The sequence below is a fragment of the Lepidochelys olivacea genome, assembly GCF_965140295.1.
Source record: "Lepidochelys olivacea isolate rLepOli2 genome assembly, chromosome: 11".
Classification (NCBI taxonomy): domain Eukaryota; kingdom Metazoa; phylum Chordata; order Testudines; family Cheloniidae; genus Lepidochelys; species Lepidochelys olivacea.
In genome coordinates this window covers 57,918,086-57,935,780 of record NC_140421.1, presented here as the reverse complement: position 1 = coordinate 57,935,780, position 17,695 = coordinate 57,918,086, and the positions used below count along the sequence as shown (strand labels likewise).

Below are 17,695 nucleotides of genomic sequence, written 5' to 3'. Positions count from 1 at the left end.
TGTGTGATACAGCTATTCATTAGGATCTAGCTGCTTCTGAATTATTCAGTAATCATTGTCAGATATGCCTCTTTTTTTCTGAAAGAAAAGTTGTACCTCAGAGAGATGCTAGATTTAGTTTAATGTGAATGAAAGAAAAGGAAGTACATGGCTGTCTGTGGTTCCATATTCATTGCGAAAACCTAGCTTTTATCTCTGCAAGTAGCCTGGGACTGCACAGCTGGCTTCTGCCACCAAAGGCAGAAAGCTGGACACTGCTGTCCTTGCAAGCAATAGAAGGCTGATTACTCAGGGCTCCGCTGTCACAAATGACAAGAGTATAATTAAGAGAAAGGTAATTCTTGGCAACATTCTCTAGATGAGCCATTTGAGTACTGTTTTAATTACATTAAAAATACTTTCCCCAGAAGCTGACATTAATTATTCTACATCATAAAAGCTTCCCCCCTTCTCCATGCTCACATCACAAAAATGTGAACCAAGTACAGGCTGAGCAGATTTCTGAGACACAATGGGAAAGCTGCAGATAAGATGCATGCATGTCTGTGTCTGACGAGATGACATCATGGATTCCGCTCTCACTGAGAATGAATTGCATCTGCAAGTTAATAATTCTATGCCTTCTGTCTTCAACAAGCTTTCTCTTTAATATGTCTAATTGTTTAAATACAGGTGAATTAGCAGATTCACTGATGGGTAGCTGATGAAATGGTCCCTGAAAATCTAACCATCCAACATACCAGACCCTGCTTTGACAAATATATAAGCCAGAAGCATGGGGGAGACACACAAATTAATATTTGGAAACCTGAATATGACAGCATAATCTTTTGGCAGCAGCAGTAACATATTAAGGTGGGTGGCAGCATAAGTCTATGAAAATTGAAAACAGTTTAGTGCACAGCTTGGTTTAAAATAATTTGTTTTTTCTTCTGAATAAAAAGGGCATATGCCCCTATCTTCATATTCAGAATGCTTCATTTACAAACTAAGTCATGGGTATACAAAATACTTTGCAATTTAATCATCCATAAGCAGGCAAGTATTTGATATTGCTGTTAATAGGCTTCATATTACATTCATCAACAGAGAAACAGATACCCTAATAAAGTATGATAGGTACAGGGAGACAAATGTATCCCAGGTATAATTGTTGACTTCAACAGAGTTACACTAGGAATTCATTTGGACCAGCACAAACAACTTCGAGCTTTGCTTAGATGACTTAACAACCCCTCTGGATAGTGGGCCTGATCCTGCAGCTCTCACTTGGGTAAAAATCTCACTAAAATCTGTGCTATTTTTGTTTGAGTAAGGAGCACAGGTTCAGGGCCACAGTTTGTGGTGTTTTCTGTAGAGCAGGCTGTATCAGAAAGGTAATCAAACTTTGTCTAGAACAAACACTACAGTCCTTATTTTTAAACCATTCTCAAAATTCACAGGTGTGACAACTCAATAATTGATTCTGAGATTCACCCAATCAGTGTCACTGAAGCACCCACTGCATCCACCGGAGAGCTACTGGGACAGTACATCAGAGGATGCAGTGGGAGCAAAAGGAGAGGGGGCTACTTCAACAGTGAATAAGAGGCCCCCGGAGAGACGGCAACTGTATGAAGGGAAGAGGAAGCAGTAAAAAAGGAGACCGAGCAATTAGTGCGAACCAGACTGAAGGAGCAGAGGGAGCAAAGGAGCCTGTGGTGTATAGGGAAGAGGTGCAGCAATGTCTGGGAGGAAGAATAAGAGGGGAGAATGTCTAGCACTGTGGGAGAACTGCAGCAGCAATGGAGGAAGTCTGAGAAGAGAGAGAGAAGCATCAACACTTTGGGGAAGGCAGCACAAAGCCATATGAAAAACTCCGTTCAGAGAACATTAGGGCTGAACAGGGAAGTGCTCGAATATCAGAAAATACTGAAGAAAAAGTTACGAGCGCCTGAAAAAAAGGGGGTTAGAATGGAAACTGCTAAGCAATCTTAACTGAAGTGGTGGTGCTGCTCCCACATGATAAAATTAACAATTCCACCAAGTGGGTCTTGTGAGCGTGGTTTACCCTGTGTAGCCATTGGGACGCCCAATGAAATTCTGAGCACAGAATTTGCTGTTACCTGTTTATTTTGCTGGAATTTAAATAAGTACAGAAAGGGAAATATAGGCACAGAGAAGTTAAGTGCTTTGCCCCGTGTCACACAGGAAGTATAGTGAGAGAGCTGTGACTAGAAACCGGAACACCTGAAAACCATTCCTGTGCTTCAGCTGCAAGAACATCTGTCGCTTATTTATGTTGTGTACATTCACCATCTAAATGTTTCTGACATAATGTGTCTGACATTATTTTGCATGACATGAAACCTGATAAGATGCAGCCTCTGTGGGTAGGTCAATACAAGTTGCAAATAAGGCTCTCTCTCGACTTATTAGGCTGCTACTGAGTTGCATAACCTATTTCTACAAACACTTTTATGTTATGGTGAATGTTATGTCCTCCCAAAGGGTATTACTAATATGTAATTAAGTTTATATAAAATAAGAAAGAAAATGTTGTATTATTTTGGTTCATTCTTATTAAGTACCTCCTAGAAGTACCCCAGACATTTTTAAACAAGAAGAATGTCCACAGTGGTCATTTTTATAAACTACACATTGATCTTAAACTCTATTTAATGATTTTGCTAAAGGTGATTTTCTTAATGCATCCCTTTTGTCTCTTTGCATACAAAGCTTACCTATTTCAATAAGTGTTTATGAATAAATACATTAATTCAATATGCCTTTACCTCACTAGTCTAGGAAAAGGCTATTAATCATCTAACACACATAAGAATACAACAGTACCAGCTACTGCTTAGGGGTAACCCATGAAAACCTCCAGGCAGAGCAGACTATTGCTGAGTATATCATTGCTCCTAACAACAGACAGATCCTAAGAAGTATCCTTACACTGATGTTTTAACATATATTCTCTAGTTAGATCAGCTCATCCAGTTTAAAGAAACTCTGACTTTTTGTTAGCTACTGTACAGTATTTTTTAGTTCTTAAACGATTATATTCATATCTAATCACAAATCTTTTTATGGAACACCATTAAGAACAGACAGATGGATGAGGCTGCTGATTTGGGCGGGAGAGGGTTTCTGGTCTCTTTCTAAATAGACCCTTAAATGATGCTTACATGGAGGCATGAAGAAATGAGTCAGTACTGAACAAAAGATACAAGCAGTAACGAATGAATAGGTTTGTTATTTGCAGGGTCACTGATTTCCAGTGCTCAGCAGAAAAAAAATTAAAATGACAATTGACTGCCTGAAATTTGACATCTGGTGCAGGGCAGAAAATAGCCAAGTCTTCCAGGACATGACTTCATTGCTGAACCTGTCCTACCTCAGAATGAAAAAGGTGTCTCCCACTCACTTGCACCACTGGATACTAAGCTACAGATCAATTTACACTGTTCATCTTTTAAGCACATTACCAAATGGTTTGGACTTTCAGAAATGAAAAGCAGCTTTGATGTTAAAAAAAAAAAAGAAGAAGAAAAAAGAAACATGGCAATTAGTTCATAACCTGGATTAAATGATTTTGGTAGCCTTTAAAATAAACCATGTGCCCCAGTTGGTTTACTCGGAAAAACAGCTACTGCATATGCATGGAAATTACATTTTGTAGGGAATTTCTTTCTCATACTCTAAATCTATCTTTATTAATCCTGGCTGAACCTCAAAAGTTTGAAAGTTCAGTTTTGATAAGCATCTAAAAGTTCAAATGTGTATAGGAGCACAGAAACTGCCATCCTGCATCAGAACAGCAGTCTATCTAGTCCAGTATCCTGTCTCCATCAGTGGCCTGTGCCAGGTGCCTCAGAGGATGGAGTAAAACCCACATAATGGAACCTAATCAATAATATGCACACCAAGGCTGTCCCTTTCTTAAATCCAAGCAGTCTGTGCTAGGCTCACACCCTGAAGCATGAGGTTTACATCTCTTATAGATTTTTTTTCTATCTAATGCAACTGAAGATATTCTTATTATTCATATAAATGTCTGATTCTTCTTTTCAGCAATCTGAGCTCTTGGCCTCAATTATGCAGTGTGTAAAAGTCTCATTTCCTTCCACCAGTTTTAAATTTGATGTCTTTTAGTTTCATAGGGGGTCTTCTTAACTGAGCCTATAATGCTCCCATTACTCACTTTGCCTCCTTTTTATGGCTGGCTAAAATGCATACTGAACCTCACCCATCATCCAGCCCCACCCTAACACTTTCATTCCCACCAGAAGTGACCCCTCTCCCCTTTCTAATTCCCCAAACTCTCCTTTCCCACCACTATTTTCTGCACTGTTTCCTCTTAAGAACATGTGTATCCTCTCTCCAATGGGTCAAAGTGTATCACTTACTGCAGTTTTGGTTAGCACTCTCAAGCTACCCTCTCACTCGCATCTGTAACAAGAAACTTTGCAGAAAATGACATTTACTACTTTCAGCTTGTCGACTTTGAAATGAAAGTAACAGGGAGTGGCATGCCAGGATCTCAGAGTCTACTATCTCTGACACCCCATTTAAACAGAAATAGAGGGAGGGACCATCTCTGAAGGCAGGAGAGGACAGAGTTTAGTCTGTACAAAACAGGCTAGAGAATGGTAGTTGTGGAGTGGCGATTTAGCTGAACATCAACAAGTGTTTGCTTAAGGGAATGGACAAATGAGAGGAGTCTTCTTCCACTCTCCTAATGTCTGTTGTGATTTCACAGGATTCCATCTTTGGCCAACTCCTCTTATTGTCTCATATTATCTCTGGATCATCTCATCCACTCTCAAGAGCTCAGCTACCATGTCTACTTGACCGTTTGTGACTTGTCAATATAGAAATGGTAACTGAAGCCTTATAAGTGGATGAGATCACTGAGAGATCGGGCTTTTGCCACAGAGAGGGGAAGGACTCACTTTCACCAATCTCCTGACCCAAACATTCGTTTCAGATATCTATCTTTGGTACTTATATGGCCCCCAGTTTCTGTAATGCCTCACAATATTTTAATGTATTTATCCTCACAAGACCCCGTGAGGTAGGGACGTGCTATTATCCCCATTTTACAGATGCAGAACGGAGACACAGAACGACTAAGAGCTTGTCTACACTGCCCCACACTTCAGACTATGAGTGTGTGAACAGTAGTGTCTGAAAAGGAATCCATTAACGCGAACTTGGAACTTTTTAGTTCACACCTGCAGCGTCCACATGGGGAAGTTACGGTGCAGCTCTGTGGTACACACTGCGGTACACACCCCCACAGTCTGAACTGCGGGGCAGCGTAGAGATGCTCTACTTGATTTCTCCCAGGACTCACCTGAAGACTGTGGCAGAGCAGGGAATTGAACCCAAGTCTCAAGGTAGTGCTGGACCATGCCTCCTCTCGTTCAGGTTCAGATAAATCCCTGCAACCCAGTTTGACGTGCAATTGGAAATAATTTATAAATCCCATTAAAACAAAACATTGTCTTAACATAACTTTATATTACCAAGATATAGTCAATCCATGACTTTGACCATCCAATTTACACACTGTAATTCACTGTTTCCTGCTTGTCTATCCTTGGCTGAGGTGAGCACAATTTAATGACCTGTGCTTTCTTTTCTGTTTGGGAAGTGCTAAGTACGCTATGTGTGCCACCAGAAATAAATAATAATGTCTTACCAGACATAGTTTGCTGGTAACAGTGTTTGATTAGGATTTCTTCTTTTCAAAAGACAGGGGGCTTTTATAGTTCTAGGAAACATGGGCAGTTCCATCAATTTATCATGCTGATTTCACTCCCCTCTATACTTCCCCCCTCCCACCCCCATTCAGAGGTATACAAGCCTCCTGTAGTTCTAACATGGTGTCCTTCCATGGTCTCCAGACTGATTCTATAGATTCATATAGACACAAGCCCAAAACTAAACCTAGGAAGCAAACACCCTCAAGCTTTGGACAAGTCCATCATTAGAGCCAAACTTTGGGTCTTGGATTCATCTCTATATTTTACATGTGTTTATTTATTTTGTCTTTCAGCCTGGTCAAATCCATTTTTCTTGTTGTTTTATCTGCCCCTTTACTCCTATATTGTGATATTAAGTCCTACCATGTAGTAGTCATTATGAGAGCTGTGTGAAATTTTTCTAACAAATAGTTTAGTTGATGAAAATGTTGTTTTGATTGACTCAAAACTATTTGCAACCTGGATACAAATAGTTTCAGCCATTCACAATATGGCCAGAGGAGGAGGAAGTAGAACTATTGCTACCCTCTTATAACCTTTAGCCCAATCGCTAGGTCACTCACATGACATATGGAAGACCCAGGTTCAATTCCCTGCTCTGAAACACACCCAAAGTAGATTTGATTTGACTTGAATCACATTTTTCTCCATTTTTTGGAACTGCAAACAAACCGGAAAAATCAGTTATTTGCCCAGCTCTCAGTGTTACACATTTAGTTCCCACACTCACTTCCTGGATTTAAACTTCTCATTCTGATTTAGCATCCTTTAGCATGCTCCTACCGGTACAATGGTAGCCCCTTCCAGCTAACTGAAGTTACAAGTCAATAACTCCCCTTTAAATTCAATCTTTACTGCTTACCTTCAGCACAGTGATATTCCATGCAAAACTTTCAATGGCTTTGCTTAGTTTTCTTCCTTTCAAACCTTCCTTTGCCCCAAGGTTATGAAGTTCTTCATGAAATTCCATGCCTAAAACATGGATTGGTACATGATTTAGTTCATAATTCAGTTATACTGCAATGTAATTTTTACTCAAACCTGACGATCCCCAGACCTCCCCACACCAGTTACTTCCTGAATTTTCATTTTATTTCCTCCCATCCCTGCCTCTCAAGAACCTGATGCTCATCTTTCAACTGCAGAGGACTGGGTGCAAAAACATATTTTTTTAAATCCCAGTTGACAAAAGAAGTTTTACCACCAATCTAAAACAATATAGTCCTGTTTATTGTTTAATCCTCTATTTCTAATATTCAGCTTCCACCTTTAGGGCTCCATGTTTGTTCCTTTATTTTGCTGTGTGCTGTCACAATCATTGGTAGACAGTGTGAAGCAAGGTTATGAACCCACATTTCTCCAATGACTCTGCCTTTATTCTGCATTGCTGGCAAGATCACTGGTCTCTGCATCTCCCTTCCCCCATTGTCTCTGTCTTCAACAGACAGGTTCATGTCTTGGAAGGAAACTCAACAGACACAAAAGATATCTGTTTAGCACAGTGCACCAGGATTTAGATTCACAGCTTCTCATTAATCTTAATAGGAGTCATAGAGAAACAACCTAGCACTTCGCACTGATAAATTATTTCATAAACTCTACACTGTCTGTCACGGGATACGATTCTTGCGGCCTGTGGAACAGCAACTTTGAACCATAGCCTTCGGAATCCTGTTACATTTCACTGCCAGTTTCTGTGGTAGATATTTGTCAGAGCCATTGCTGTCCATAAAAGTTCAGAAAGTCTAAGCGCACACTTCACCCTTCAGATGTATATTTAGTTATGGAAATTAGAGATGGAAAACCTCTTAATGGGGCCATTTAGGCCAGTGGCTCTCAAGGATTTTCATACTGTGTGACATTTCCAGAGTGCAAGCAAGGATTAAGGGACAAAATGAAAACAAACCCACCTTAATACAGTGAGTGTGGCTGCTTGGTTACAGCCCTTCAATTTATACCAGTGTTGTTAATTTCCTCTCCTAGGAAATTTGACTTTCATTAGTACCAAATCACCCCATAACGCCTGCAGCCCCCACTACTCTAATAAATCAAGCTCAGTCTGCAGTTGTTTGGTTAGTCTTCCTGTCTGTTTCCTACATCTCCAATTTTGGTGTAATTCCCTAATTTAAACTCTGCTGAACTGACAACAAAGAAGCATCCAACAAGGAATGACACAAAACTTTGCAGAGTGTGCAAAGAGGGGCTAATTAATTAATTATTTCTGCAGATTAAAAAAGCCTCTTGAAAGCCCGAGAAAGTCCTGGAATGGGCTTAAGCTAACAAGAAATATCATTGCCAAAAGACTGACAAATGCTTCCCCCTATGACTGAAGAGGCTTTGCAGAGCACCAAGAAGGGTTATAGATGACAGTTTGGGAAACTGGTCCTGTTTGGGCAAGGAGACTGGCAGTCAGGGGCAGACACTGGGAAAACGAGCGGGTACAAGTTGGAGAGGAGAGGACAGAAAGGGTCACGTTTGGGAGGAATGGGCAGAAAAGTCTGTATCCACTACAGAATATTCTTCTCCAGAGCCTGCAGTGGAAACCATGATTTCTGAGACTCATCATTCCTCTGCTTTCAGCACAACATTTTGAAACCCACTGCCAAAAGGACTGAAGGTAAAAAATCCATTACAATCTACATACCACACAGACTATGCTGACAGTTTGTGCCACACGCTCTCAAAGAAACTGCGGAATCACCTGATCAACATCCTCTACAGCAAACAGGGAAAGATTAAGAATGAGCTCTCAAAAATGGATACTCTCATAAAAAACCAACCTTTCACACAAACTTCCTCGTGGCTGGATTTTACTAAAACTAGACAAGCCATTTACAACGCACACTTTGCTTCTCTACAAAAGAAAAAGGACACTAAACTTTCTAAACTACTACATGCTACAAGGGGCCAGAGCAATGGTTCCCTCAACCCACCCAGCAATATTGTTAACCTATCTAACTATACTCTCAGCCCAGCAGAAGCAGCTGTCCTATCTCGGGGCCTCTCCTTCTGCCCCTCCACCCCCACGAACATGATACAGTTCTGTGGTGACCTAGAATCCTATTTTCAACGTCTCCGACTCAAGGAATATTTCCAAAATACCTCTGAACAACATACTAATCCACAGAGGCCTCCCTACCAACACTACAAAAAGAAGGATTCTAGGTGGACTCCTCCTGAAGGTCGAAACAGCAGACTGGACTTCTACATAGAGTGCTTCCGCCGACGTGCACGGGCTGAAATTGTGGAAAAGCAGCATCACTTGCCCCATAACCTCAGCCGTGCGGAACACAATGCCATCCACAGCCTCAGAAACAACTCTGACATCATAATCAAAAAGGCTGACAAAGGAGGTGCTGTTGTCATCATGAATAGGTCGGAATATGAACAAGAGGCTGCTCGGCAGCTCTCCAACACCACTTTCTACAAGCCATTACCCTCTGATCCCACTGAGAGTTACCAAAAGCAACTACAGCATTTGCTCAAGAAACTTTCTGAAAAAGCACAAGATCAAATCCTCACAGACACACCCCTGGAACCCCGACCTGGGATATTCTATCTACTACCCAAGATCCATAAACCTGGAAATCCTGGGCACCCCATCATCTCAGGCATTGGCACCCTGACAGCAGGATTGTCTGGCTATGTAGACTCCCTCCTCAGGCCCTACGCTACCAGCATTCCCAGCTACCTTCGAGACACCACTGACTTCCTGAGGAAACTTCAATCCATCAGTGATCTTCCTGATAACACCATCCTGGCCACTATGGATGTAGAAGCCCTCTACACCAACATTCCACACAAAGATGGACTACAAGCCATCAAGAACACTATCCCCGATAATGTCATGGCTAACCTGGTGGCTGAACTTCGTGACTTTGTCCTTACCCATAACTATTTTACATTTGGGGACAATGTATACCTTCAGATCAGCGGCACTGCTATGGGTACCCGCATGGCCCCACAGTATGCCAACATTTTTATGGCTGATTTAGAACAACGCTTCCTCAGCGCTCGTCCCCTAAAGCCCCTACTCTACTTGCGCTATATTGATGACATCTTCATCATCTGGACCCACGGAAAAGAAGCCCTTGAGGAATTCCACCATGATTTCAACAATTTCCATTCCACCATCAACCTCAGCCTGGTCCAGTCCACACAAGAGATCCACTTCTTGGACACTACAGTGCTAATAAACAATGGTCACATAAACACCACCCTATACCGGAAACCTACTGACCGCTATTCCTACCTACATGCTTCCAGCTTTCATACAGACCACACCACACGATCCATTGTCTACAGCCAAGCTCTGCGATACAACCGCATTTGCTCCAACCCCTCAGACAGAGACAAACACCTACAAGATCTCTGTCAAGCTTTCTTACAACTACAATACCCACCTGCGGAAGTGAAGAAACAGATTGATAGAGCCAGAAGAGTTCCCAGAAGTCACCTACTACAGGACAGGCCTAACAAAGAAAACAACAGAACGCCACTAGCCGTCACCTTCAGCCCCCAACTAAAACCCCTCCAACACATTATTAAGGATCTACAACCTATCCTGAAGGATGACCCAACACTCTCACAAATCTTGGGAGACAGGCCAGTCCTTGCCTACAGACAGCCACGCAACCTGAAGCAAATACTCACCAACAACCACATACCACACAACAGAACCACTAGCCCAGGAACCTATCCTTGCAACAAAGCCCGTTGCCAACTGTGCCCACATATCTATTCAGGGGACACCATCACAGGGCCTAATAACATCAGCCACACTATCAGAGGCTCGTTCACCTGCACATCCACCAATGTGATATCTGCCATCATGTGCCAGCAATGCCCCTCTGCCATTTACATTGGTCAAACTGGACAGTCTCTACGTAAAAGAATAAATGGACACAAATCAGATGTCAAGAATTATAACATTCATAAACCAGTCGGAGAACACTTCAATCTCTCTGGTCACGCAATCACCGACATGAAGGTCACTATCTTACAACAAAAAAACTTCAAATTCAGGCTCCAGCGAGAAATGGCCCACCTTGATTATCATGCACACTGTAGGGAGAGTGGTCACTTTGGATGAGCTATTACCAGCAGGATAGTGAGTTTGTGTGTGTGTGGTTTTTGGAGGGGGGTGACGGGGTGAGAGAACCTGGATTTGTGCAGGAAATGGCCCACCTTGATTATCATACACATTGTGAGGACAGTGGTCACTTTGGATGGGCTATTACCAGCAGGAGAGTGAGTTTGTGGGGGTGGGGGGCGGAGGGTGAGAAAACCTGGATTTGTGCTGGAAATGGCCCAACTTGATGATCACTTTAGATAAGCTATTACCAGCAGGACAGTGGGGTGGGAGGAGGTATTGTTTCATGGTCTCTGTGTGTACATAATGTCTTCTGCAGTTTCCACGGTATGCATCCGATGAAGTGAGCTGTAGCTCACGAAAGCTCATGCTCAAATAAATTGGTTAGTCTCTAAGGTGCCACAAGTACTCCTTTTCTTTCCACTGGCAAAGTGTCTCATCCCCCGCTAGGGATTGTCCACATAGAGCATTACAACCTATTACTGGTATCAGTTACTCTGTTAGCTATCTGAGGTCTGTGCAGTGGATCTAAAAGTTCCATTTGATGACCAATGTAGGTGCTAACATGATGCCAAATGATGCAATTTCTTTTACTTAATTTTCTTTTTAGGAAATTACACATACAAAACAAAAAATCCTCTATTAAAAGAACATCATTAAGGTGGCAAAGTCAAGCACGCAGAAGTTACGAAGTGCCTATGCAACCTTAATTTGGCCCTCTTGTATGCATTATGATAGTCTTTAATTATTTGATCATTCATTATTTTTCCACAGGACCCTCCCTCATTCAGGGCATAGGATGGACCTGCTCTGGGGGTGTATTTGGGATTTTGTAGGAGGAGATTTGCCTCTATCACTTAATATTTCATTTCTTACAGATGTTGGGAAGCGTGTAGTAAAGAAGCAGGCAATTGCAGGAAGACAAAAGGATGGTATCATCGTGAAGGCAGTTGAAGGATGCCCCGAGAATTGGATTCTATCCCTACCTGAGCCACAGAGTTCCTGTGTGATGCTGGACAAGTCACTGAAACCAAACTTTTCACAGATGCCTACTAACTGTATTTCACATTTTCTGGGTGTCTCACTTGAGACCCTGGGGTCTGATTTTCAGAAATGCTGAGCACTCATAGCTGTAACTGAAGTCAACGGGAGCTATGCTCTGAATATATATAGTGCTATATAATGCTAAGGACTCTGAAAAACCATGTGCCAGGCCTCTAAAATTGAACACCAAATGAGTGGATACTTTTGGCCTTAAACTGCCTATGCCTCAGTTCCCTGCTGTAAAACAGACATAAGATCCCCTCACCTCACAAGGATATTTAGAAAATTAATCAACGTTTGTGAAGCATTCAGATGCTATAGTAATGAGCACCACAGGAACAACCACAAGAAAATTAATAATTCTGTCTTCAAGCAGGCTTTGAACAGTGTGCAGTAAATAAAACCTGGGGCCACACACTGAATGAGGAGAAAACAAAATATTGGACAGCTGCTCATTCAGTGAGCACCACCCAGTCTGTGTACTCAATGAGGCAGGGGTCCTGTGTAATTAAAGACTGGATCATAATTCATACATGCCGGGGGTGGGGAGGAGAATTAGAGTTGCACAGGCTGCCCTGGAGCAGTGAAAAGGGAACTTGGGCAGAGTGGACTATCAGATCCATGAAATGTAGTAGGAAATAAAGGCCTGACTATATTGTAATTAAACTCCCATGGCTGGCACATCTCAGCTGATTCAGGCTCCCAGGGCTCAGGCTAAAGGGCTATTTAATTGCAGTGTATATGTTTTGGCTTGGGCTGGAGCCCAAGCTCTAGGACCCGAGTCTAAGTATATACACTTTAATTAAACATCCCTTTAGCCCAATACCGAATCAGCTGACATGGGCCAGCCGTGGATTTTTAATTGCAGTGTGGACATACCCTAAGGGATTGACCCCTCCTGTTTTACACACAGAGTTCACAATTATAAACTCCTCTCTAACTTCCACATTCTTTCTTTGATGTGTACAAGTAGCTCCTGCTAACTTCATTCAGAGTAAAACACAGGCACAGAGTGGGAGATGGATCCTAAGAAGTAGAGTAGTCAACGCAGAATCCACTCATAAATCACAACTGATCATTCCAGCAACAATATTAGCTGTGAGCAGCTACGGTACATTACTCCAGAACAAACCTGCTAAGTTCCACTAAATTTCCCACTAATTTTAAGGCTATTTTTGAAGTCTCTGGACCCCATTCTGTTTCTGGTTATTTCAATAGAGTTACTCCAGATCTAAACTACTGTAAGTGAGAGAGCATCATTTCACACCTGTGACTTTCCTGTTGAGGATTTTACTGTGTGTATATTTCTATGATACCGGAAATAGTTAATAATTATTTTCGGCAGTCTCCTTCATTCAAGGTTGTCCCAGCTTGACAGCCCAGCTCAAGTGATGATTTTGACTAAAATATATATTTAAATAAACAAATCCCATGCCCATCTGATGGAAGCCACAATTCAGAATGTTCACAGGGGGAACAATTTTCTTTATGCTCTATGGAAATAATGGAATGTATATGGATTTAAAGATGTTAATGAAAATTAACATTTGTTAGGGACACATTTGAAAAATAAAACAGTCCCACTGGTGGTTCTAAATGGCTGAAATACGCTACAACCTAAGCACAGCAGCCAATTCTGAGTCTCAGTTCTGGTGACCAACCACAAGAGTGCTGAAAAGTGATATGATTGTCACTCTACTGGCAAGGCCTGGAAAGAGTAGTTTGGATTTCAAGCATGGGGCAAAGGCAAAAACCAATTTCCACCCTGCTCTTATATTAGGTGAACAAATCAGTAGAATGTTATTGTTAAACCATTCTATGAAATTTTTCTCTACTAAAGATGGAGGAATTAAAGGAATTTATTACAGGGCATTAATTGTTTATTTAAGGAGTGTAATAGACATACGTGGCTCTGGCCTCAGTAGTTTACCAATCCAAAGGCTCCTTCCTGCAAATACTTATCACAGACAGTAGTGTTTACTGCAGTATGTAGTGTTATTGAAGACCACTTATCAGACTCCAGCTGAAACCAAAGACTACATTCAGTTGTGAGTGTTTGCAGAAGTGGTCCCTAAGGCCTTGTCCATATTAGAAAAGTTGGAATGGTGTAACTAAATTGTAAAATAAGCATGTAATTGAAGGCCAGAGATGCTTCTCCCCTTTGTACTCCGCTCTAAGAAAAACTATGGCATTCCGTTTCCACCACCTTAAAAATGTGTATAGACATTTATAGATATACTCAACAAGGTATAGAGTTACAACAGTGCATACAGAGAATACAACAAAATTACCTGCTTTCTGACACTGAACAATCTTGTCATGAATGGTGTCTGCTGTTTCAATAAGAAACCTGCTCTCCTGAATCATCTGTCAGAAAACAAATGGAAACCAGGTTGCTATTACCAGGCTTTAGTTAAATATCTAGCTCTCAGACAAGTATTAAGAAGGTACCATTTAAAAAGAGCTCTGCTGTGTAAGTAAGACTAAAAAGATTATTATCAGTCAATCATATCAGATCTCCCAATTCTGTGTCAAGGTAAATGACAGTTGCTCAGGAAATGTTTTGTTGCAGAAGTCAGAGAACAGCTGTTTTACATCAGACAGACATAATTTTAAGCAATATAAAGGAAACAGAAGTGGTGTCAATAGAGAACAGAGCTAGCAGACAAACACTAACTTAAATCTACGATTGTATTTGAAAATGAAGCCTTTCTGTGCTTACTAGGTTTTTGGTTTTTTATTTGAATGAAATCAAAGAATTAGAATTATGGCCCTTCAGAGTAAATACCTAGCAAAAACATGTATTGACCCATTAAGGGCCCTGCATCAGGAAGGTATTTAAGCCCATGTACAACTTTAAGCACTTGAGTAGTCCAAATAACGTTATTGTTTGTTTTTCTCTTTGGAGGAATTCAGAGAACAAACTCTGCAGCTCAACTATAGTACTCAAGAGTTAAAAAGATTTAACAAACCAACCAACTAACAAAAAGTACTTGACTTCAGTGGGAATACTCATATCTTTAAAGTTATACATGTTCAAGTACCTTCCTGGATTTAGGCTGTTGGTAAGAGGAAAATACATAAACCAACATCCATCAGCCATGTAGTAAATGCTCTGAGCCACTCTTCTTGCCATCTTCAGTGAAACTGCATTTCTTCTTTCATGCTTGCAAACCTTCCAAAAAGTTTCAAAAGCCCAGTCAAGCAACCAAGTTGTTTCAATGCTAACTTTTGCAAAAATTGTGAGATGTAGCATGTATATCTGTTACAGGAAGGAAGAACATGTACAAAGATAAAACACATAGGCTTGCATATAATCTTATTCTTACTGGTATAAATCAAGAGTAACACCACTGAAGCCAATTGAGTTAAAACAGCATAAAATTGATATAAATGAGATAAGAATCAAGCAGATAGTTTCATAGTTTTACATCCTGCTGTTACATAAGTTATGATATGCAAACTTGGCCCAAATGCTGCAACTGTTTTTTTTTTTTAAATTCCTGTGTTCAATTGTGTGAAATATGAAAATTTATGTCCTGATCCTGCACCATTGACCTCAATGAGGATCTTGTGTCTGACGTCAGTGGGCATAGAACCAGGACTTTACAGAGAGGCTCAACAATCAAATATTCCCCTGTTCCTCTCACTCTAGACTATCCCATGCAGCACAAAATCTCACTTTCACTACACACTTGAAGCATTTGAGCATTTCATGCATTTTAGAGCTGCACAGAGCACTAAGTATACGAGGCAGCATATGTGGGCAATTTACATGTATGATTTAAGGAAATTTTTTTGTCAAATAAAGCCTGCAATCTACATGAAACCTAGCATTCTCTAGACCTGAGAAAATACGACTTTTTTATTAAAAGTTATTTACTGTTTTCAAATATGGAAAACAGTTGTCCTTATGCACCTTTAGAATTAATAGTATGCTGAATAAGACTAAAGATATCATTAAACTTAATATCCCTAAAGCAGGTGACAAAAAGGCTTGGGAGAGAACAGAGTTAAGTTTCTTTTAGAAATAAAAACAACAAATAATAATTTATACTACAGTCTTGTCTAAAGGCTCAAATCGAGAGGGCAACCAGTTGTGCTCAGCAATGTACAAATACAGAGTATGACAGTCCTTGCCCTGAGGAGCTTATAATCTAATTTAAGAAAAGACACAGCAAGTGGGTGTAACAAACAGTAGGAAACACTGGAGAAAGGAGAACAAGGGAAACAATGAGAATATACATTAACATAGGCCAGATACATGTACAACTAGATTTCGCCAGGAGGGGACTTTGGGCCAAATTCATTTTTGGTTTATTTGACAGTGGGATGATTTTGGCCCCAATGATGTTAAAATACAATGTAACTCATTTCAATAACAGAGTAATGTTTACAAAGTATTTAAAGATATTGGTAATTTATTGAGTATTAATGTTCCAATTACAGATCGGTCTGCATTAAAATCCTGATGGCCCCAAACTTCCCAGCTAGCTCCTATCTATAACATGCTGCTCCAAAATCCTGGATGTGTAAGTCTCAATTTTTATATTATAATTATATTATATATTAATTATAATTATATTATATATGTTGAATTAGACATCTCTATGTCTAAATAAACATATAAAAACTATACTTAATACAAATATTTTGCTGCTTTGACATACTCAGGACACCAAGGAAACAAAATCCATTGCCCCCTGTATTCATATAGAAAACAGGTAGCTTGATACAGCTTCACGTGATAAAATTATTTTTTGTCAAAATATGCCTCCTGGACTGAAACGTGTTTCTATAGTATCCAATGCCTTTCCTTCTTTATTACTTGCTTGTTCATGCATCATGCTGATTTTTTCTCTTTTCATCTGAGAGAAAATGGCAATTTCTAACAATCCTCTGGCTTTTCTACACCATTGCACACAGTAATTTTGCATTAAAGGAGCCTTTCTGCCACCAGCTATGAATCCCAGAGTGTGGTCTCAACAGTGGAGAGAGCAAAAGTCTTTCAAAAAATTGCACCTTACCACTGGCCCAAGATACAAAGAAGATTTGCATGTATTGTCATGGATGGCAAAGAAACCTGGTAGAATTTCATCAATAATACTCAGCACTTATACAGGCCTCATTCAATAAGGTGCTGAGTGCCTCCACTGAGGTGCTGAGTGCCCTCATCTCCAACTGGTTTCAACAAATGGGGTGGAGGATGCTCAGCATCCCACAGGATTGCCAACACACTGCTTTACAAATGATTGGCCTGTCCTCCAACTCCTGCCTGGCATTAATTTACTAATCCTCAGAACACCCCTATGAGGCAGGATTTAGATTAAGTACTGATATGCCCAATTTAAAATGGAAAAACAGCAGGAGAGAGGCTAAGTGACCTGCCCAAGGCACGTGTCATAGATAGGTTTGGAAGTCCAGAATTCTTGGCTTCCAGTTGTGTGTTCTGATCTCTTAACCACACCTATGAGGCCTTCACATAGCTCAGCATCCGCTGCATGTATAAATCCTATCATCAGTAAGACCTCAGAAAATTGCATTGATATGAATGTCCTGCAAGCCTTCAATTTCTATATAAAATTATGTAAACTATGAAAATTGATCACCTTCTGCCACTGACTGCACCTCTTCCTAGGAGTTTATGGTAGGGTTATCCTCAGACTATCCAACAGAGATATTGAATAACAATTACAACGGTTTTCATGGGAAAAGCTACAATGAAAGGTCAAGTTTCCTTTACTCAAATACCATGTAGAGCGGTCCCCAGCTCTCTTGATGCTGACAGTTGAATCTTGCTGCTGTC

General features: G+C 40.6%; 1 protein-coding gene across 2 annotated transcripts in view; it reads right to left on the bottom strand.

Moving 5' to 3' along the window:
• PLCL1 (phospholipase C like 1 (inactive)) overlaps positions 1-17,695 on the bottom strand; it is a 314,879-nt gene that overhangs the window by 28,168 nt on the left and 269,016 nt on the right. For both annotated transcript variants that reach the window (XM_084643314.1, XM_084643315.1), the window contains exons 4-5: positions 14,181-14,256; positions 6,616-6,725 (exon numbers count right to left, since the gene is read on the bottom strand). In XM_084643314.1, the coding sequence (XP_084499440.1) occupies positions 6,616-6,725; positions 14,181-14,256 (186 nt within the window). The remainder of the gene's footprint in view (positions 1-6,615; positions 6,726-14,180; positions 14,257-17,695) is intronic.